At 42.2% G+C, this 22,567-nt stretch overlaps 1 protein-coding gene across 7 annotated transcripts in view; it reads left to right on the forward strand.

The window, feature by feature from the left end:
* Positions 1-22,567, forward strand: part of ZNF423 (zinc finger protein 423) — a 234,453-nt gene that overhangs the window by 192,433 nt on the left and 19,453 nt on the right. For 6 of the 7 annotated variants that reach the window (XR_008970512.1, XM_057396534.1, XM_057396536.1 and 3 more), the window contains 2 exons: positions 19,003-19,134; positions 20,444-20,559. The exons of the other annotated variant lie outside the window; for it this stretch is intronic. Coding sequence is in view for 5 of the 6 variants with exons in the window: in XM_057396534.1 (XP_057252517.1) it covers positions 19,003-19,134; positions 20,444-20,559 (248 nt within the window). In the remaining variant the exon portion in view is untranslated. Of the gene's footprint in view, positions 1-19,002; positions 19,135-20,443; positions 20,560-22,567 lie in introns of those variants that run through there. 7 annotated transcript variants of the gene reach the window in all.

Genomic DNA, 22,567 nt, shown 5'->3' on the forward strand with positions numbered 1-22,567 from the left:
TCACTGAGGTAATGTGAAAGGGTTTCTTTATAATTGAGGGTTATGGGTCATTTATATATATCTAGGGTCTGGGGTTTGTGCTATTTTTAGCAGTGGGCAGATAGGGACAGAAAGTAGATGCATGGATTCCTGTTGGAGATGTGCATTCAAAACTTGGTGAACTAAAGCACCTGAGGAGCTCCATACACATCAGGGGTATGCAAAGTTCATGCAGCATGACATGTTAGTCACCAATCCTGATGTTGACCAAGGGGTATGTGAACATGAATTGTTTTGATGTAGATGCTTACCAGCTTCACTTGTTATCTGCCTCTGAAAACACCAATAGACTAAACTGAGGTTTGCTGTAAGTCAGTGGAACTCCATCAAATGCCAGTGCTGTGCTGAGATGCACAAAATGTCCCACTAAATGTGTGTATTCAACAGCATTTGTAACATTCCCATTCTGGTATTGGAAATCACAGCATTATCCCAGCTGCTTTTGAAGATGTGGCAGTTTCTGCATGAAATTATTTTTTAAGAGGCTAGATGAAGATACAGGTTAGCCTGGAAAGCTTATTTTCCTCTGGAAAGATGGTGAATGCCTTTCCTTGATCACACTGTTGGCACTTTACATTGGTTAACACAATTCAAAGGGTAAATTCTGATAACTTACTGACCCAGCACACAACTGTTGGTTCTTTAACCTGCTGCAAATCATGTTTTTTATCATATCCACCAACATCCCCAAAGTGAGGTGTAAATGTTTGGAAAAGATGTGCTGTTGCTGCTTGCTTGTGTACCATCAGGGTGAGGTTTTCTCTTGAAGATACCAAGAACTAGGCAACATTAAACAGCATTGGCTCACAAAACTTTTCAATTGACAAAATGATTAGAGGAGGCTTTAGAATCACACATAGCAGCTGATCAGTTTAAAGTAAATTTAGTATTTCCAAGAAAAAAAATTGGTTTTGTTCCTTTGAAATTATGCATGCCTAAGTTAATCTTTCAAGTGAGTGACAAATCCCTGTAAATGGGGTTAGCATTGGAATGAATTATAGTTACAAAAATTGGAATGAAGATAAATCACATTTCCTTGGTGAGAATCTGATAATAGCCGTCGGATCCATACAGCACTGCCCAGATGTAGACCCCTTGTTCTGTGACCAGGATGCACTCTCTGGAGCTCATGCTGCTTACCCATGAGATCAGAGCCTACAAGGCTCAATACTGGGCACTTTCAGTATTTTAGGAATTTTATTAAAATGAAGACATTTGGACTAGTTCAAGCAGATGTGCACCTAAAACAAGGAAACAAAAGAACTGGCTTGCTTAATTTTGGGACAAGCAGATTTTTGTATCACAAGTGATGACAATCCTGAGTCTATTTAAGCATCACAAGGCTAACTGCTGCTTCGTTAACCTGTGTCAGAATGTCTTTTTGGGGCAATGGGGGTGGATTGGCAGTACAAAGGCACTGTGTAACAGTGCAGGCACGGCTCTGACGAAGTGTGCTGACCTCCCTGACCTGGTTCCCTTCACAGGAATTAACTTCCTTGTTTTACTGAGTTAGACCTTTAAAAAAAAAAAAAATTAAAAATCCTTTGAGGCCCTCCCAGTCCTCATCCAGGGGGTGTTGAGGAGCCCTTGGTAGCAAGGATCCTGGAGGACTGGTAGTATTAAACTGCTGTCAAATTACCAAAGTATAATGATGTTCAGGATGTGCACTTTCAGCCACTAGCTCTTCAGTGTGTGGATGAATGTCAAAGGGAATATTTTGTGACAGTTCCTTGTGACCCATATTCCGCAGAAGTCTCTTATAAAATAATGTCTGAGCGAACACTACTTGCACGTCCTAAGGACACCTCATCCCCGTAAACCCAAAGGTAGGAGTGAAGCTGCTGTGCACTGGGAGAGCTGACTTTCTATCTGAGAATTTTGGTCTTGTTTGATAGTTCAGCCTTTGTGCCCTGCAGATCCATTTTCAATTGTGTGAAGCAGGAATAAATCTATTACAATGACCACCACTTTTTTTTTTTTTTTAAATAATACAAGATAAGCCTGTGAAGAGGTGTTAAAAAGTAAAAATGAAAAGCAGAACTTGTAAGGAAAACCTGTTCATTGGACAAACCTGCAATGCAGTAAATAATAACCCCAGAGGTGAAAGACAGCCTGTTCTTTAAAAAAAGGCAGTAGAACATACTTTTTTTTTTTTTTTCTTTTTTTTTTCCTTTGGACCTTGGGGGAGAAAAGGTCCTTTTTTCTTTAGTAACTTTTCTGATTTTAGATATATGCTTGTCTGGTCATAAGGAGCAAGGTCACTCCTACTGCTCAGGGCCTAGGCTTTGTGCTGGCATTGGCAGGAGCTTCTTTCCTCTTTCCTTTTCCTTTCTCCCTCTATCTCTCCTTTTCTTTTTCTCCTGAGGTGCAGATGGCCACATTTGCAGGTTAACTGGAACAGCTGGAGGCACATTATTAGCTTCCTGCTGCTAACTCATATTTGCTTAGATTTTTTTTTTTTTTAACAGCAACATAATTTGCAAGTAGTAGGCCAGTGACAAAGCTGGCATGTTCTAAATCCGCATCTGATTTATATAATGTTGTTGCTTATCAGTGAATGAAGTCATAATTATTGCTTTGTACCATTAAATAGCATAAATATATAAACTGTTATACAAATTGCAGCAAATGCTTCCTCTAGGGAGCTCTAGACAAAATTTTAATGTAATACATTTGTCTGTAGTGGCAGTTTCTATGGTATATAATAATGTTGATAAATTTTACTGTAGCAAGTGACATTTTGTAACATTAATCCTGGTGGTAAAAATCTGATGAATACTACAGCTGTACTGGTGGGTGCAAGAAGGAGAGCTTTTGACACCTAGTGAATTGATTTTAATAGCTCTTTAAGGCTCCAAAGCATGAGGATGGTGCAGAGATGGCAGATCCCTCACTGAACAGGGACTAGGGCAGGTGCTGGACAGCGAGGCACCAGGGAGCTTGACTTGATGACGGTGATAATTAATTCTTGTAAAAATCTTCATTGATTAATACCTCCTTTGCTTTGAAAAGCAAAAGGAAACCAAATGGTGTGAGGAAAACACTTAAAATCCTCACTGGTTATTTAAACTCTGCACATGTGAGTGAAGACCCTGTAATAATTAAGACTTGCAGCACCTGGGCTCAAATCAGATGTCAGACATACGGGTGCACATGCCCATGCTGGCTGAAGCTCCCCGCTGCTGGGGTGTGCTGCCACACGGCCAGGGGATCAGTGAGCACCCAAGTGCAGCCCCGCATGTGCTAAGTGGAAACACACCAGCAAAGTAAATGAACTTGTGATAGGAGACTGCAATGAGAAGTTCTTCCTCTGACTTCACTTGCATGTAGGAGGAATAGGGTGATACTGGTAGGATTTAGAATCTGCCAAATAACAGCAAAAATGATGTTGCAGTTTTTGTGAGCCTTTTAAAATTGCTTTTTGCATCATTTTGTGATCCAGGTCCATTTCTGACATAAGTCCCAGTGTCTGGGCTGGGGTTTGCCCGTGGTCACTGTGCAGGCAGTGGGGTGACACAGCGCTGCTGACAATGCTGGGCCTGGCAGTGTCCCTACCAGGAGGCCCTGGGATTGTCACCACATATGCCCAAGGTGCCTGGCTGTGGTCATGGACAAAAGCAGCTGAGTCACTCCCCTCCTCAGGGAGACAGGCCAAGTGTGGAGAGGCAGCCCGGGAGCAAGCCTGGGCTGTACCCCATGTGTCCCGCCAGCAGTTTGAGGAGTGGTTTGTTCTGCTGTTATTCCTGGAAATAAGGAGTGCTCAATGTGGCTGTCCAGGGACAGTGGGCACAGTCCCGCTGCCAGGCAGGGTGCATGCACAGGCTGTATCAGCTTGTGCACTGCTGCAGAAGGATGGTGCAGGCAGGCGAGGGGATGGGTTTGCTCCAGGCCAGGGCAGCAGGCAGGGGCCAGCTCCAAGAGAGTGCCGGCAGAGCTGCTTCCCTTGGAGAGCTGCTGCCCTCCCACCCACAGCTCTCCTGGCCTGTGGTAGGTTTCACAAAGTGCAAGTGTTCTCTGCCTTGTGTACATTGACCAAAGCAAGTATCCTACTGCCCAGGGTACTGCTCTAGCCAAAGGCAGGAGGAAGAGATGAGGCAGGCCAAGAAAAAAGTTTTATACTATTTGTGCACAAGTTGTGTTTCTGCAACAGGAATGGTATTTCAGGTGCTCAGTTGCCTGTGTATTATTTATTCACGTGATTTCATTGTTAAAACTGATGAGATGCTTCAGCTGCCACATGATCCTGATGGCTGCTGAGCACAGGTGATTCCCTTCCGTCTACATCAGATGCAGCTCAGGAAATAATTAAATGCATGAAATGAAATCACCCTTTGGTGCATCAGTTTCTGGTAGAGACACTTCTGGCAGAAGTATTTGGTATAAAATCTTGATGCAGGAGACAATTTTTATCTTTTGTGATTTGTCTTAAATAACTTGTAACTGCATCTCACCTGGTCATAAAACAAGTGAGCACTTGTATTTCATTAATATACAGTGATAACTTGCTCACGTGTACTTATTACTTGTTGTTCTTACTGAATTTCCAAACTGGTCTCAGAAATGTAAAGTTTTTACAGAAAAAGAATGCCAGAAATGTGCCTGCCTCATAATTAATCTGTTAAGGAGCCATTTTCTCCAAAGACGCTTTCAAAAATAAATGGATAACTCAAAGGAGAATTCAGGAGATCACTGTATTTGAGACATGTTAGTAAAAATGAAGAGCAATGCACTTTTTGCACATGGTCATTTAGACTGATATGACCCTTCCCCACCTGAAAGTGTATTTTTCTGTTTTCTTCATGATGTGACTTGTTTCCTTTTCAAATTTTCAAATCCATGCTTCTGTTTCAGTAGTATGAAAGATGCAGCTACACTGTTAAAATTGCAACCCATGGCCATAGGGAAAATCCCAATGACTTTGGGCTGAACAGCACTGAGATGTCTGACACACACCATGGCATCTTGTCTACGTTTTCCTTGTGAAACCCTGGTAATGTCTTGTATGGGTTTTCCTTCACTTGTTTGTTTCCTGTGTTGTTTGTATTTCACATGTCCACAATAACTTTTGTTCTCTCCAGGAAATCACAGGTTTTTTTCCTTCCACCCTTTTAGACACAAACTTTATTAAGTGGTTAAGGATTAGTCTGCTGTTCTCTCTGAAGCCTGAAGTGCTGATGATGAAACAGTGCATAAGGAATCCTTCCCCATGTGACATGTGAAATGTGAATCCTAAGCTGTAAGGTGTGTACGTTTGGAATGATTAGTTGGCTCAGCTCAGTACATGCCTGAATCATACTTAATACTGGCAGGGCTGTGTGAATTCAGACAACCTTTGTTGATGTATTCTGCAGTACTGCAGTGATTCATGGCATCCTGCAGAGACCACCAGGCCAGCCCCATCACTGAGCAGGTTACAGAAACTGCCTCAAAACCTTGTAAGAAGCTGCTGTGGGCTCCCACCACAGGAGCTGGGTGAGCATCTGCAAGCTTGCACCATCACTCTGAGTTCTCAGCCTCACCCTCTGGCAGCAGACATGGATTGTGGGGCTATGGGTAGGCCTGGCTGTGTTTGCTCACTCCAGCAACTTAACACAGTTACAAAGCTGATGTGTGTCCAGCCAGTTCAGCCATAGCAGCACTTGGTTTGTCTTTAAAGGATGGTAAAGTTGCATTTGATACCTGTGTGTGAAGCAGCAGGGCCATCTAGAATAAAAGCTTACCTTACATTTACTTCTGCAAAGTCACTCTGCATTTGTGTGCCTACCGCAAGCACTTATGCTTGAATGAGATATGAGATTTTTCAGCTACTGTAAATAGATCATCTTTACAGACCACAATAAAATGTTCATATAATGCTTAACTGTACATTAAGTAAAAACCTGCATTAGAATATCCCGTATTCTTTCTATCTGGTAAATAAGAGCATAAAGGCGAGTATCCCCACCACTCCCATTACTGTTCATAGCACTTAGTTACATTAGAAGAATGAGGCATTGTTCTGCCAACTTTTGTTTCCCTCCATTTGTGCTACTTACAGTGTATGAATCCAGCACACTGAAGCAATTACTTCTGAAATCCAGCTATCATGGCACACACAGGTACCACAGCACAGCCACTGCCCGGAGTCAATGGCTAGCACCAGTCTTCTGTGCTCATGACTAGAACATTATTGCTTTGAGCTGGGTTACAACTAACAACATTTGGAAGGTGTAGGTGTTACGCTGCCTGCTGAAGCATGACTTGTATTGCATTAGAGCATCATGGTTTTTTTTAAACAGGCCAGAAGGGGTTTTCAGCTACGGTCAGTTATTGGGCATTGCACTGAGAGTGTACAGGGTGTTTGGGTGGCAACAGGGGCCTGCACTGTATTGACACCTTGCCTGCACCTTTGAAGACCAACTGAAGCATTGATGTGTTTTGCAGTTCACACAGCTGTTTGGGACCATTGCAGTTTATAAGTGTATTGTGGAATCTCTTTTCTCTGCTTTTACTCTGCTGACTTGTGCATTGCTCAAGGAGGAGTGCATGCCTTCTCCTCTTTCCCTAAAAACTGAGCACTCGGACTGCAGCTACACTGCTGTGTAAGTTCACACAGCTGGATTTGCTCCTTTCACCACCTCTTCAGGAAGCATGAGGGCAGGAGGCAACTCCACCTACCGCAGTTCAGCTCCAAACCAAGGCAACTATTTTACAGAAAGTCTGAGGGCAAGCAACCAAGGTTCAAAACTGCCTCTGCTCTTATGAGAAATCAATATTTAGCCATAAAACCAGGAAGGCATGGTTGGGAATCACAGCCTGAATGAGAGAGTTTCAGTATCGTCATAGAAGATAAAACAAGAGGAAAACATTTTTGAATTTACTGTTTGTGTATTGAGGCCTTTTATTATTCATCAGTAAGTAAATATAAGCTAAGGGAGTGATTTGTTTCTAACAAGCTTATAAAATACTAGAATCATTTGTGAGTTTATTGGAGTGCTGATTATAAACATTCCCTCATGCACACTCCTTTGTGTCAAATTAACATTCAAAATACAAATACTGTATCTTTAAATATTTCTGTACTCTCTTCCCAAGTATTTGAGGTCTTTGATGGGAGACGATTGACAGTGTCACATGAAAAGTAGCTGAGTGCTCTGTCACCATTTTGGACATATTTTTCATTTCTTTGGCATTTGTTTTGTTCATGCTGCTTCTTTGAATTGGCTGCGCCATGCTCTAGCATTTCGGGTTTTGATGCAATGCATAATTGATGCTCATCTAGCTGCATAAATCCAACTGTTGTGCATGCTGCACAGCCTCACACAGCTTCCTGGGATGTGCCCCGTGATCCGATTGTGCTGTTGTATGGTGGGAGGAGTGGCTGTTTATGCTGGGCCTGGGTGGCCTTCGTGCATCACCCTGCAGCCTGCCAGGGTGTTTCAGGCACATGGGTGGCATCCTTGTCTCCCAGAGTGCTCCCCTGAGGAGTTGGACTTTGTGGCCTCAGGTATGGTTAGAAAGGGAGGTAATCAAAAGGAATAGAAATGCAAAGAATAGGTAGGATTTGCTGCATGTTCCTTAGACCCCTGGTTTAGACCAGTCCCTGTAGGCAGTTTTCCCAAAGGATGTGCTGTGTATGGAAGGCATCCCAAGGCCAGGGCTCTCAGGATGCTGCTGATTGGTACTGGAGAGCTTTGGGGAACAGACCTTGGTTTTGCTCCTTGCTGCCACCAGAGCCATTTCACCCCCTCCATGTCAGTCCAGCAGGTGTATTTATAGTTTAATCAGACTGACCATTTGTTTTATGATTTTGTTTTTCTCTCCCTTCCTACTAAAACATTCCCCATATTGTCATTGCCAGTGCCCAAATTCCTTGCCTTTCCTGTCACTGTGTAACTTGTTTTTACTCAGTAGAGGAAAAGCCTGCAAAGGTGGGTCTTAGGCTAACATTATTACAGTGCCTGCCATTTAAAAAGTCAATTTTTGCCTACAGGCAAAGTACTGTTATCAGAGTTCGTACCTATTTTGCATATATACGATTGTATCTTCCCTACCTCTCTGGGGTGACAGGAGTAAATGCTGACTTCTTAATGCTGATCGTTCGATCTGAGCTTAAAATAAGTGCTCACAAGAAAAATGAAGAACAAAATGGTGGGTAACAGGTCTCTGACAGACCTTTATTGTTTCCATCTCTTTGGTTCAGACAGGGACTCCATGACAGTTTGATTTAGGATCTCATTTTATTTGAGGAAGGAGCTGAAAACCAGTTTGATTTTCCCTCTCATTTTTCATTCTTCCTCAGTAACTTTTGCAGGGCTGTGGAATATGGTCCTTCTCATACGTGCTTATTAGGTAGATACCCCTAGATCTATTCCAAGTTCAATGGATGCACATGAGGCCATCCTCTACAGCAATCCCACTGTACCTTTGGACTTTTCCAAGTCAGGCTGGCCTCTTCTGTGGGCCTCCAATCCATTACTGTGCCCACCCTTTGAAGGCACTGTCCTGCTTGGACCAGCCTACCCTCTGTGGCTGGGAACTTGTTGGTGCTTCTTGGTGGGCATTGTGGGTTTGTATTAAAAAAAGGAACCTCAGAGAATGAGAGGAGTTGCAGAGAGCCCAGGAAACCTCTACAGTGCCATGGGGCTGAGATCTGGGCAAGTTCAAGCAAAACTAGTTGTGTAGGAGTCCCACTGTTCACAAGCCACCAGATCTTCCTAGGTGATGTTGCATTTTTATATGGTAGCATGCTCACACTTTCCCATGTCTGGGAGAGGGCTTCTTTGGCACCATTGTAGGATCGATGTTTTCAGATCCCTTTGTTGGAGCAAAAATACAGACTTTCCTTATATCTTACGCTAAGAATTCTGTGATAGCCCACGTATGTTCTTTGGAGTCTGTCTACAGTATAAGTATTTGTACATGGCTTTCCTTAATGGATTAAAAAGCTAATAACATATAAAATGAAGAAAATGTGTTTCTAAAAAATAAATAAAAGCAAGCTGGTCACCATGTACGCTGACAGTGTATTTGCCAACAGCCATATGCCTGACAGAGCTACCCATGTAATAAAATAGAATGGGATTTGTTTACAAAGGCAAAAGTCTTTGGGGTTAGGAGCCTTTGGGGTTTCTGCCCACACTGCCAATCAGTGATGCCTGCAGGCTGCCCTGGAAGTGTGCACTGGCTGTTTGCAGAGAGCTCAGGGCACCTGTATCATTGCTGCCTTTCCAGCTCCAGATCATATCATGGAATCACAGAATTGTTTAGATTGGAAAAGAGCTTTAAGATCATTGAGTCCAATGCTAACCCAGTACTGCCTAATCTACCACTAAACCATGTTCTGTATGTGAAGCTGGCTGGCTTGTGCAGAACGAAGAACAAATGTAAAGGTGATATTAGGTTTTAGGTATTATAATCAATATTTGTATGTTAAGTGCTACCAAGATTAGCTTCACAGTCTGTGCTATGCAGTCACTGCTGGCCGTGCGATCTCTTCCAAAAGGTCGCTGGGTTACAGCTTTTCTCCTTATTTGGGATGAAGTTGCTACAGGGTATGATTTCCACCTGGACTGTGAAGTGCTACTTGAGCAAATTCCATCAACATCAATGGGAGATGCTCTGTACATTCACTTGTGCACATTCCCACAGTACAAGGGTACATGTCTGCATAATGCAGAGATACTTAAGATATTTTCTTGTTTTCATGCAGATTCTTCTTTTTGACTGCCTTTAGGAATATCGTGCCTTACTGCACCTTAGGATTCCCAACTTAAAATACATCTGCTAGGGCATATTTGGGCATATTTACACTTAATGAGCTTTGAGAAATATTCATGCCATGCAAAGTCAGTCACCTATCATAGCCAGCCAGACCTTGTTTAATCACCCATGGTTCCCTCTATTAGCAATGGCATCTCATCTCATCAGTTCTGATAACTGGTTTGTGTCCCTGAGCTCCCACCCTAGTCCATGGGGAGAGGGAGCAAGGGAGGTGCCTTGGGGTAGGGCTTAGGGACAGGAGCCTCTCTGGGACAGGGATGGATGCAATGTGTGTTCTGCCTTCATGTGAACAAGTAAGGCCTGGTGCAGTTGTGCTAAATGACCGTGATAGCTCGGTAACGTTATTATTGATTTTTTTTCCAAGTAAAAGCTGAGAGATGTTTCCAGTGTTTTCCTTGTCTGCATGTGTTTTAAGAAGAATTTTGGTCCATACCCTGATAACACTGCCATAAGAGATTGCGTTTTAACCAGAGGCTTATTCCCTAACAGTTCTGTTTCTTACTAAGAAATGAAGGTGAATTCATGTTTAAAAGAAATGCATTCATCTAATCTGAGTAAGTGGGTGCAAACTGCCCCAGTGTTGCGGCACTGCAGCAGCTGGCCCATCTCTGAGCCATTTGGGGTTCTGTAACAGAAATAATTGGTTTTCACTTGCACTTACAACTTTACTGCATCATTTCCCAGATATCTATATTAATATAAGCTTTAATATGACCATAGCTGATACTGCTGTAAAGTTTACATTTCTGGATATGTATTTACATGTTTATGCAGAATTAGCAATATCAGAATAAGGCCTGTCACATCAGTTCAGCTGTACTCATTCAGGAGGCACTGCACCAATACAGCAATAACTGAATTTTTCCGTGCTGATGTAAATAAACCCTATCCCCCTCTTCCCCCTGCAAAAAAAAGTTTCATATTTATCATACTTTGACACCTTAATTACCTTCAGCGTTTCTCAGTTAAATGGTATATTTAGAAGAGTTTTAATTTTTTGTGCATTGTGGTTTTATTTCACCTTTCACCATTCTTCTCCCCTCATGCTGTTATAGAAGTGGTTTACAGCTTTCTCCTACTCTGTGCATCACCAAGTGTAGTTGACAACAATTGGCTTGTAGCCTGCCTGTCATGTTAATTGCATACTATTAAAGGCCATTAATCTGATGATTTTTTACACAATAGATTTATAGTCTATCATGTCAATGTGTACGTGGGAAACTGTAATGTGAAGATCAGTGATACACATCAGCAGGAGTTCGCATGTTTAAAAGTTACTGTGTGCTATCCTGAAAGTCCTGGCTGGTGCAGGGGGCTGTAGCCAGGGCTCGGTGTCACCCTGACTTGGATCTCCACCCCAGGAACCTGCCTTTGGGGCAGGCAAAAATGAACCCAGCATTTGGCTCTTAAGCAGTAGCTGTAGATGCAGGTGCAGCCTGTGCACAGGTGTCTGTGCAGGGCTGCTGGTAAGAGGGAAGGCTCTGCCTTTGGCAGCTCTTGCTCAAGTTGTGCCAGCTCTGGGGCCTACATGCAACCAGGGTCAATGTACGCTGGGTCTGCAGGATGTCTGGGTGGGATGTGGTGGGGAGGGGGCACCTTGTGGCTCTGGTGGTCCTGGTGCTGAGGCTGGGGAATGTGCCAGGCCTGTAAAACAAGTAAAAGGGGCTTTATACCCTTTCAAACTCAGTTTAAAGCTTTACATGGTTTAAAAGCACTTGGCATATTCCAGTGGGATGTTTAATACGAGTTTAATGATGTTTTAATTTTAATTTTTAATCTCACAAGAAGAATAGATGCCAAGCACATACTAGTAACTACTGTGTGTCTGTATTGGGCTCTTCAGTGTGATATTGTCAATAGGATCAGAGGTTGTGTATTGTTGCTGTGTAGCAATGCAGGAGGCTGCTTCCAGGGAAGTGATGAGAGTGGAGAAAAGACCAGGAGTAATTCAGGTTAAGCAACATAATGGTATGAGGAAGGCTAGTGCAGGGAACAGGCTGTGTGACCGTGGGCCTGCATTCAGGGCTGTGTTACTTCATTTCCACCAGTTATCAACATTAAAAGTGAAATAATATAGCTGTGAACATATCAAAACTTTGAAATACATGGCTAGGGTTGAGTTGTGTGGGAATACCATGCTTTTATTAACCTCTACCTGTTCTTAGGGGTTCATTAGCTTTATCCAGACTCATCTGTTGTGCGTGTGTGTGTATGGACTTGCACACTCAAAAAGGCAGCATGTGTTTCTTTTCCTAAATGGGTTTTGCATCCCCATGGAAGCCACTGGAATTATTTCTTAATGAACTATTGTGAAGGAACAGCCAGACCTACCAGAATTCAGTCCAGAAGTTTTAATACAGGCTATTAAGAAAAAGGATCTTCAGAGAAAGGCTGATAAAGCGTGAAGTTACTGTGCTAAACTGTAGTGCATTTTCATAAATTATCTTTATGCAGTTTTCCAGATTAATATCTAAATCTAAAATAAAGCTCTGCAGGCACGGTCCCTGTGGGGCTCTGCATTCAGCAGACAGATGATGCGCAACTCCATGAACTCCTTTGAACTTTCCAGATTTTATTTTTCTTGTAAACCAAAAATTGAGCTGACAAAGGCCCATCTTACGTGTCTGAGGTTCAGCCTTCCCCAGGAAGTGGGTTGGAGCATGCAGCCTGTGGCCAGGAGGGAGGCAGGGGCCCTAGAGCAGTGCAGGAACTGCTGTCACAGTTCATAGGAAACTCCCTGCAATCTCTCTGGGGCCATGCTTCTTTTTGATGGTCATTTTAATATTGCAGTCTACTGACATGTACTGGAGGCAGTGAACTTGCAACCTACCCTATAAATAATTTGGCATCTAATTCTGCATATTTTGAGCTTGAGGCCCCCTGAGATGATAAAAAGAGTTTAAAGCCCATTGTGTGCTTAGGCTAATTTAGCCTGAAGGAGAATACCTTTCTGAGAGCGCAGATGTGGGTAAGTAGTACATCACAAGAAGCCTTGGAGTTTGTTACCAGGAATCCATAAGCACTTACTCTAGTACCTGTATTTGCCATTAGGTTGTACGGCTTCTGCCTCCTAATGTCTTCCCTGGTTTCCCAAATCCCCCTGAGAGCTTCCTCAGCTGGAGAATAGTGACAGCCACTTTGTCCTGTCAGACCTTTGTCCGGGCTGCCCATCCCTTGGAAAATTTTGAAGGACAGAACCGGTTTTAATGATTTTCGATCAAAAGCAAATGTAAGAAAACCCAACAAAAATACAAGCAAACACACTTTGGGAGCTCTCTGTATTTTTGTTGGTTTTCCTTGCATAGTTTCTTGAAAAATCCAAGTCCCTGTGTTATCATTTTTCATTAAAGTGATGTTTCTAACCACAGTGGACAGCTCTCATATCCCTTGAAAGCTTGTAATAGTAAAATTGTCATAAGGATGAAGCAGGAATGCAAGATTTTATTAAACAATCTTCAACTCATAAAAGACATCAGTGTTGTGCCATTCTAGATCATATAAATATAATTCAAAGCTGAATCATATTTCAGCAGAGAGATAAAGCACAAAAGAATATGAGTAGTGGATACCAACATAAAATATTAAACCATCCAAGAACGGGTATAGATGTATGCTTATCCACATGGGCAAGTCAGGGGCTGTGAGCAAGGCAAGGGTTTGGCAATATATCAGTAGAGCTATGAGCACAGATATCCATGGCAGTCTGTGTGTGTGTGTTGTGGTGGTGGTGGGGTTTGGCATAGTTTCTTGCAGGGTGGAGATGGGCGTTTCTGCACAGCCACATGAAACACTGTGGGACCATGATGGGTATCTTTAGTCTGGCAGGGTTGTCAAAGGGAGAGATGAGCTCTACCTGGATAAATAAGTATAAATAGTTTTCTTTCTGATATGTGACCAGATTATTTTCCAGTTGATTTCCAGCCAAGGTCCCAAGTGGACCACAGATCAAAAAAAGATAAGGGTCAGTTACAAGGTTGAGCTCATTCGGTGTTGCCATGGTAACTGACCTCCAGCATCCCTGGGAGGACAGCACCCAGATCCCCAGGTGACATTTCTGCTGCCACACCATCAATCCGCTGCCTTTCACCGCCTGGCTGCCTAATCGCTGGGGCACCGTGCTGCAGAGCAGCTCTGTGCTGCTGGTCCACGCTGCGGCAGAGCGCGGGGTCCCCTAGCCATTCAGCCGCCCCACCAACTGAGAGGGCTCGGCTATGTCCTAAGGGATTAATTACAAATCTGTAATGTGGTTCAAGTGGTTTGTATATCAAGCAGGTCAGGGGCTTAGGCAGCAATGGTGGTGAAGAAATGTCATCTGTGCAGCAGACGTCGTCTTCGTCCAATGTGAGCATCTGCAAATTTGCCATCCCCTTGGAGCAGTTTCATTGTGTTCCCAGACCTTGATTTTATTCTCCAACATTGGATTGCTTTTAATGAAAATTAGTGGTGAAGTGGTGCCAGCCAGGCGAGGGGTTGAAGTGGTTCTCTGCAGGCTTTGTTTTGGAGGGGGTTGTCCATCACTGTCATCCTACCCTGCTCCAAGCTCCTGACTCCTTCACAGCCACATGGAAAAAATTACTGGAGAAGCTCCTGCTTTTCTTATGTTATAAATTTTTCTCTTTGCATACTTACTGGGAAATGAATTGCATAAACAGAATAGTTCCACGCAGTTTTCATTTTATTTCCGTGTGTTCTTTCCAATTTCTATTTATTTCTATTACAATTAGAGCACACGGCCCATTTAATTTCACAAAATTTATGATCTAATGGACAGGAGAAGGTTCTCTGTGAATAAGCTATATTAATGCTTTGTTACACTGAATTACAGTATTTCAAAGTTCATTAAAAGTGCAGTTAACTCGTGGATGTGTATATCTAAGTAGAGGAAAGATATTCCCCTTTATTGCCTTAATTTGCTTCAGTGGAGTAGAAATTTAGTGGTCTAGGAAGCTATAGTATGCACGTTGTTGTCAGGAATGAGCATCAGATTGTCTTACATGATCTCGCAAATTAGGACTATTGCAGTTACTCTATAAGGGGAAATTTTGCTTTATTAAATCAAGTTGAAGAGGTAAGTTTTAACTAACAGTAAAGACAATGCCATCTTGATTTTTATTGTTCACATTTCCTATTTGTTATTGGTGTGGTAAAGTGTCAGTACACAACAGTATTAATGTGTACCGTTATATTGCCATTAGTTATAATTAGAAATGCAGCTGATACAGTGTATGTTTAATACTGCATTATTATTTTTACTGCATCCTCTCCAGGAGGCTGCTAGTGTCGGTTCTCTTAGAGGCTTAGAGACTCATTGTAATATGTATTAAATGCACATTGCTGCAACAGAAATAGCTTTATGGAGAAGCATATTCCCACTCTAAAATGGGCAGAATGACAGTGTAAGTGCTACTAAGCACCCTATCAACATATTTAAAACTATCCTGCAAAAGCATCTGAACTTGGGAACAATGAGCGCTGTGCTTTGCCTCTGCTGTTCAGCTGGGTCTGCACACCCGCTAATCCTTGCTAACAGACAGTAAATTATGTACCTCCAAATTTATACAAATGCCTGCCTTTGACATCAGTGGGCACCACCCAGGTTTCACCTTCAGGATTCAGATAATCAGCTCTCATTCCTACCAGCTTCCCTCAAGACCAGTATGGAAATAAGTATGTGTCTGCCAGGGATCAAATGCTTTTGGAGACAAAAGTAGGCACTGAAAACATTACAGGATACTATCATCTCCCCATGATACTTTTACACAAAGCACTCTGTTCCTCTTTTGGCCTGACATAGTTTCAGCCTGACAGAATCCAGCAGGCCTGCTTGTTTTAAACAAAAGCACATCCTATTATTTTTTTGATAAATGAAGTATAAAATTAATGTTTATTATTTTGAGCTTGGGAGAAAAAAAAAGGCAAGAAGCCCCAGGTTCTCATTTGCTGTGCATTGCTTGTTTTGTCCTGTAATCAATTGTTCCCCACACAGGTACACTTACGGAGAAATGGCAGAAGACCTAGCACAGCAAGCTGTAGAAATCTGTATTTTATTTTACAAATGAGAGGGGCTGCATAATTTGCTTGGGTTGTGAAGGTCTCTCATAGATGCTTGTCATGGTTAAAAAAAAAGGGGGTGGGGGGTATTAAAATGAGGGAAATGATTATGTGTTTTGTGTTGCTAAAGCCCGGAACCACACGTCTGACTGGAGTGTTGGTGTCACACCATACTGTCAAAAAGCCACCTTGCATGTATCTATATGATCTTACATATTTCAAGGAAGTTATTCTCCAAAGGTGACAGAGTATCCCTATACATGCGCTGCGTTTCTGTGTAAAATAATATACTGTAAAATGCCATGGAGGAGAGAGTGATTATAGCAGCAATTCTATCTATATCTTTGGGCATTTTCATATTTTGAATACACATGCATGAAAAGAGAAACGTTTGTCATGCTAACCATGGTACTTTTTCCCCCCTTTTTTCTTTCTGGATGGTTTTATAGACACAAGAAATACATAATGGACTCCTGTGGGAGTGGAATAAAAACCCCCACTGGTGAGGAGAAGGCCTTATAATTCAGAAGTGGATTTGCAAATCAAAAGGTCTTGCCTCGAGTGGGATAAATTTCCAGATCTGCAGGAACCCATTATGTTTTATTATTTTTCATTCGAGTTTTAGTTTGTTTGTTATGGATTTAACTATTTAAAATACTGCAGGGATCAGCCAAGAAAATACACAGTCTGTTACCTAGTTAAACATATTAAGCTTGAAAAAATGTACTTCAATTGGTCCAATTGAAATACTGAGCTTTGTTGGTGGTGTGGGATTTTTGTTTGGTTTTATTTGGTTTGTTGTGGGGTTTTTTTTGTTTGTTTGTTTGGTTGGTTTTTTTTTAATTTTACTGAAATTACAGGTATTCAGGCTGGAGAAAGAGCAGCCTAAGTCTGATCAATAGTATGTGTCTCTCTGTATTTATGAACACACATGCTCACACAGGACCAAGGACTGTACATGAATCACTGTTTTCCAAATACCCAGTATGTGGAGGATAGAAAATTAATGTCAAACATGATTTCTCTGATTTACTTGTAGAAGGAATTAATTCCCCAATACCTGCTTTGTACTTGCCAGGCTTACTGCAGCGTTTGGTCACTGTACACAGCTGTGTGGCTGGGCATGCTCAGGATGCTCAGCAAAAGGCACATATCCCTCCCCTATCTTTCCTCCTCTCCAGAGCAGATTGCAAAGACCACACAAACCCAAAACTTACCAGGCCAGGGTCCAATGGGAAAAGCCAGCCTTACACTGCAACAAGGGGAGAGAGTCAGGTTTTGAAACCTCTCTGTCAGAAAGGGCAATATACCCATCTGTAATGCCTGCCCCAGAAGAGAATTGCAAATATTGTTGCATCCTAGAAATATCCTAGTCCCGGGTTATGGCTGCCCAGGGAATTTGAGGAGCTGCTGCTGTGGAGCCACCAGACTTTTCATCTTTCTGTTCTTGACTCTTTCCTCCCTTTCATTTTCTCTCTTTTTACCTCCTTACCAACCTGCCTGTTTGTGTCTCCCCATCCACACTGCAGCTCCAGTGCCAGCAGTCACCATCAGCACCTTGGTCTCACCCTGCATACCACCACAGGTCACCCACTGCCACACATTTTGAGAGAGCACCCAGCCTTGAGGTGCCACTGGCACCAGGAAGTGCTGCTGCACAAGGCACTGCCTGGGAATCTTTTTATTTAAATTGTTATATTTCACATCATTTTCGAGGGCCCTTCAAGCCCCGTGTACTCTAGGAGTTACCTCTACCTGCAAACGTGCCATGGTGCAACTGTGCAAGAGCCACCATGTGCCCAGGCACAGGCTGTGCCCTGCATCCCACATGTAGAGCCCCATCTTATGCTTGCCCTGGCATCCAACTCCCTGCCTTATAAAAGGGGTTTGGGCTCCTGAGATTACCAAAGGCCTTGTAAAAAACAATAATTTCCCTCTGTTTAACCCTTTAAAGAAATAAAAAGCTAATTTAAAGCAATTGTAAGTAAAGACCATGCCTTCTGAAGACTTGCGTTATTCATGCGATCCAAATGCATTTGGCAAGAGATTAGTTCATGGTATAATGTAGTAATTTCTTATCTATCTTTGAACTAAAAATTGAATTTGGTGATATGAAGATATAAAAATAAAGCTGAGTGCACATCAAAAGACAATTGCTTTAGCTTTTAAAATATGTTTTCATGAGAAGTTCATGTGCTGACAGAGTGAAGGAAAGGCACATTTCCAGGAAGTATTTATGGAAACCATCCACAAATTTTTTAAATTTTACATGTTTTCTGATTTATATAAACTGTACATTGTGTTTTCAAAATTTCTACAACTCTCTCAAGAAAACCAAATGATTAATTTTATATGTGAAAATTGCTTTAATGTGGCTACATTACCTCAAAAAAAGACTCAACTGCACCCAGAACCAGAAACTTCAGTAAATAGAAAAACTTAGAATCTTATGGAAGTGATAGGCTTGAAACAATAGTAATAATTATTTTTATTTTTTTTTATGAGTTAGCTAGAAAACAGGAGCATTTAAAACAGGCCCTGTGTATTCAATGCTCAAGATATATGGTTTGGAAATGACACTTTCAAATTATATTTAAATACCTCCAGTGATCTCTCTTCACCTTGGAAAAGCCAAGAAATAGAGAACTAAGGCTGACACTCTGCTCTGGATTCCTGCTGTTCTCTGATACTTTCTTCCCCTCCTGTATGTTTACACTAGTCTGCATTTCAGCCCATTTTCAGTGTTGTTGGCAGAATCCACCCTGTTAAACCCATTTTAAGTGATGTTTGACTATTTAATAGTCTATCCCCAGACCAGGGATGCTCACCCTTTGTGGTAGGACGCGAGGTAGAGCAGTGCAGTGTGGTCAGGAGTCTGGGAGCAGGCGCATGGGCTCCCAGCAGGTAGATTGTGGCACTGCTTCATTGCTGCTGAAAACCAGTGCCCCTACAATGTGCTGGGGCCATACATCTGCATGCCCCACATGAGCAGCTCAGCTGGCTTCTCTGGTGAGGCCGGGGCCATGGCAATGTAAGTGGGTCCATGATGTCGTGTGTGCCAGCATAGATGTTTCTTCCCAACTGCTGCTGCTGCATCCCCTATACTAATCTGCTGTGTCACTAACAAGTTGTATCATTTGAACCTTGCAGAGGAAGGAATCAATCATGAGTGCAAGCTGTGTAACCAGATGTTTGACTCTCCAGCAAAGCTCCTGTGTCACCTGATTGAGCACAGCTTTGAGGGGATGGGAGGCACATTCAAATGCCCTGTTTGCTTCACAGGTAAGACAGGGAGGCCAAGACAAGCCTCAGCATGCATGGCTAGATCCAGAAATGACACTCAGGGGATTTGTGAAATACTGTATTCCTTTCCTTGGGAAAAAGAAATACTGTGCTTGGAAATGTTAAAAGTGTTGTCTGTCTGAAACTGGGGCTCGCTCTGAAGAGCAGTGCTGTGGTGTCTGAGACTGAACAGCGCTGCCATGTGCAGCAGGTTCTGCATTGCCCCCCACACTTCAGACCCTTTAAAGTTATACCTTGTGGCTTGAAGGTGCAATGTGTTTCCAAGTGCAAGACTTGCATGGTATGGACCTGCGCTTGCAAGCTCATATTCCCCTTAGCAAGGACCCTGTAAAGACTAGGTAGCTCATGGTCTACTCATGGTGGTGAGGCTCACTTGAGTTAAGGTTTGATAAACCTTTACTCAATAAATAAATAAACCAAATTGTACAACTGTGCCATTTTGTCAGCTGCTATCTCAGCCCAGTTTTCTCATGGTGGTACACAATTTAAGAATCTGCTTTTTCTGTGAGCTTGGAGTTAATTTATCCTTTCCTGAAACATGCTCTAAAACAACTCTTTGAGAGCATGTGTTTAATTCCACTGAAGAAGCTATTTTCAGATGCTGATGGTCATTCATATAAAAAGAAACAAAAATTAAATAAGGTGGATTTTTAACCAGCTAAAACATGTGGTTCAATATGTTTCACCTCAAATTTCACTTGATAAAGTCATACTATTAGTTTGATTCAAAATCATAATGTATATGCTGTAATATTTGTGATGTTAAATGAGAATCTTCTGGTTTTATATCTATTGAATGGACAACCCATTTAAAAGGCCTAAAAACTGTGACAAGCCTGCCCTTTCAGATTCACATGCCTGCCAGAAATGCTGTTGTGGGCCACGTGTCTTTCAGACCCCAGCCATCAAGGCTTCTCCTGGCCCAGTTGTCCTGCATTAAAAATGCATCCGATGCACCTGCCACAGGCCCAGGGCTCCCCACAGGAGCAGTGACGTCCTCTCTTTGGTCTCATGACTGAGTTCTTCCAGTTACCCATGGACAGTGTTAGCTTTATGTGAAATATCAAAAATCCGTGCAGCATATAGAGTCTGTTAGAAGTAAGCTGACTGCCAGTCTGGAGACCCTAAATTGACTACTTGTAAGGAAATTCTGCTGAACAGAGTGTATCAGCACTTCTCTGGCAGATATCCTTGGGCTTCTCAGAGTCTTTGCAATCATAAAAGTGCAGTTCAAGACAAGATGCATTATAGGAAGCAGTCTTAACTAATCGTACTATGTTTTTTTCAGTCTTTGTACAGGCAAACAAACTGCAGCAGCACATCTTTGCAGTCCATGGGCAGGAAGATAAAATTTATGACTGCTCACAGTGCCCGCAGAAGTTCTTCTTTCAAACAGAGCTTCAGGTATGTTTACCACAGGAGTAAAAGCAAAGCTAAAGCTGTTGATTTCTCTGTGCAGCCATCACCTTTGTCTAGCATTTAGAAAAGGTGTGTACCCTTGATATGGTCTGTTCTGCCCTTAAACAGTCTTTCAGTCTCCTCATGCCTCCCTGGGTGCTATCAGGAGAAAGGGGTCTCTGAGCATGGCTGGAATGAATAAATAAGACAGATATCATGATTCTTTCTAAGTATTTCTCTTGACAGTAGTATTGGTACATCTTGACATGTCTACGTCAAACACCTTGTAAATAATTTCTTTTGTTCTATTAATAATTTAGAGACTTATTAACATACAAAGACTAAACAAATGGTAGCTACCCCCTCCCCTTTCTCATTGTTAAGTCAGAAGTAAAAGAATTTTCCCTACTGAGGTATGAGAGCAAAGCATGGGTGCAGCTCAACACATGTTTAATTAGAGGCTGCACTAAGGCACAAGTACATTAAAAAGATGCAGGTTCTGCAAACCAGGCATTACATACCAGTTCCCTGGCAGCACTGGAGGCCACAGCAGTTTGAGCCTTCACAAACCCATGCCTGGGTGCAGCAAGGCTTTTGGAGGGGTTGGCCCTTGACCTGGGTATGCTGGTGCAGCACTCTTGGGGCCGTGGCCCTAGGGACCACCTTGGCATCATGCTATGAGGCTTGGGTTTAAATTACATGGGTAGCTTTGTTGCTAAATCCAGGTAGATGCTAAAACCAGCATGGTGTGTGTACCTGGTACCTCATGGCGAATGGACTGCTGGAGCTTGCCCGTCTAAAGAGATCTCAAGGGGAGGTGTCCACTTGGCCATCCTTCTTAGTCATATCCTACCTGTGTAGCACGGTCACCAAAATACCGCTGCCATCACCTGTCAAATGCAGTCTCTTTCTGAAATGGTATTGTGTGCCTCATTGCAATCTATTAGCCTTACAAACCATTTACTTAAACTTTGGAGGGTTTTTATTTATCTTGCTGAATTCCCAAGCTGCTCCTCTTGTGTCGTGGTGTCATGCTGTGGAAGGGTGGCTGATCTTTTTAATTTTTTTTTTTTTTTTCTTTTGTCTCCAAGGGGAATCTCTTTTTTCCCTTGTTCTAGCAACCTGATTTGCATAAGTGTACAAAAGTTTTAACTATACCTAGTTAATATTTTAATAAAGTCAGCAGATTTTGGGTTTGTGTTCTCTCACTATGAACGTTCTTAAGAAGGCAACAGTGGCTTGCAAAGCCATCTCTGATTTTTCCAGTAATTTTTCCTGTAAAATGATGTTTGGTCAAAAAGCCAGCACAATTAAAATGGGCACACTGGCTTCCTAGGTCACTGCATTAACCTTTAAAATCAGATGATCAAGTAAAGAGAACCATGTGAAATTATAGTCCTTACAGTGCCCGTTTTTTTGCAGTTAAGAGTTTTAATTACATAGTGTCACAATTCTGAAGTGTTGCGCATTGCAAAATTGCTGCAAATAGCAGCTTTAATCGGATAAATTATGATTGTAATTTTCCAGTTTTCATGCAGGATTTGTGTGCACTTAAAAATTTTGTGCTCATAATAATTACATGAGTAGTTTTGAATGGTGTTGGCTGAATGAAAATTCTGTTCTTAGCTGCACAGTTTTAGTCTTTATCTTAGCAGTGACTCAGAAATGCATGTTTACTTGATGCCAGGGATTTTACTAATCCAAATACCTGAGCCAAGAAGGACTCAAAACGTGTGTGTAAAGCAGTTAGAAATGCTCAAAACTTTTGAGCCAGTCTACCTCAGCAAAATTCTCTCATCAGTTTCTGATCTGTAAGCTGGCTGTTCTAAACTCCTCAACTGTTGGTTATATTTTTGTTTAGTAATGGAAATTTAGTATTATTTTAATGGACCGGTTGTTCAGTTGCTAGTTAGGGTTAAATCTGCTTAAATCTTTTAGTCTCTTAACTGTGCAATTGTTCTTATGTGGGCAAATCACCATCCAACAAGGGATTCTACTTGATGAATTTGACTTT

Source organism: Pezoporus wallicus, unplaced genomic scaffold (genome assembly GCF_028554395.1).
Source record: "Pezoporus wallicus isolate ANWC-B61680 ecotype Strahan unplaced genomic scaffold, APGP_CSIRO_Pwel_v1 contig_3324, whole genome shotgun sequence".
In the NCBI taxonomy this organism is placed as follows: domain Eukaryota; kingdom Metazoa; phylum Chordata; class Aves; order Psittaciformes; family Psittacidae; genus Pezoporus; species Pezoporus wallicus.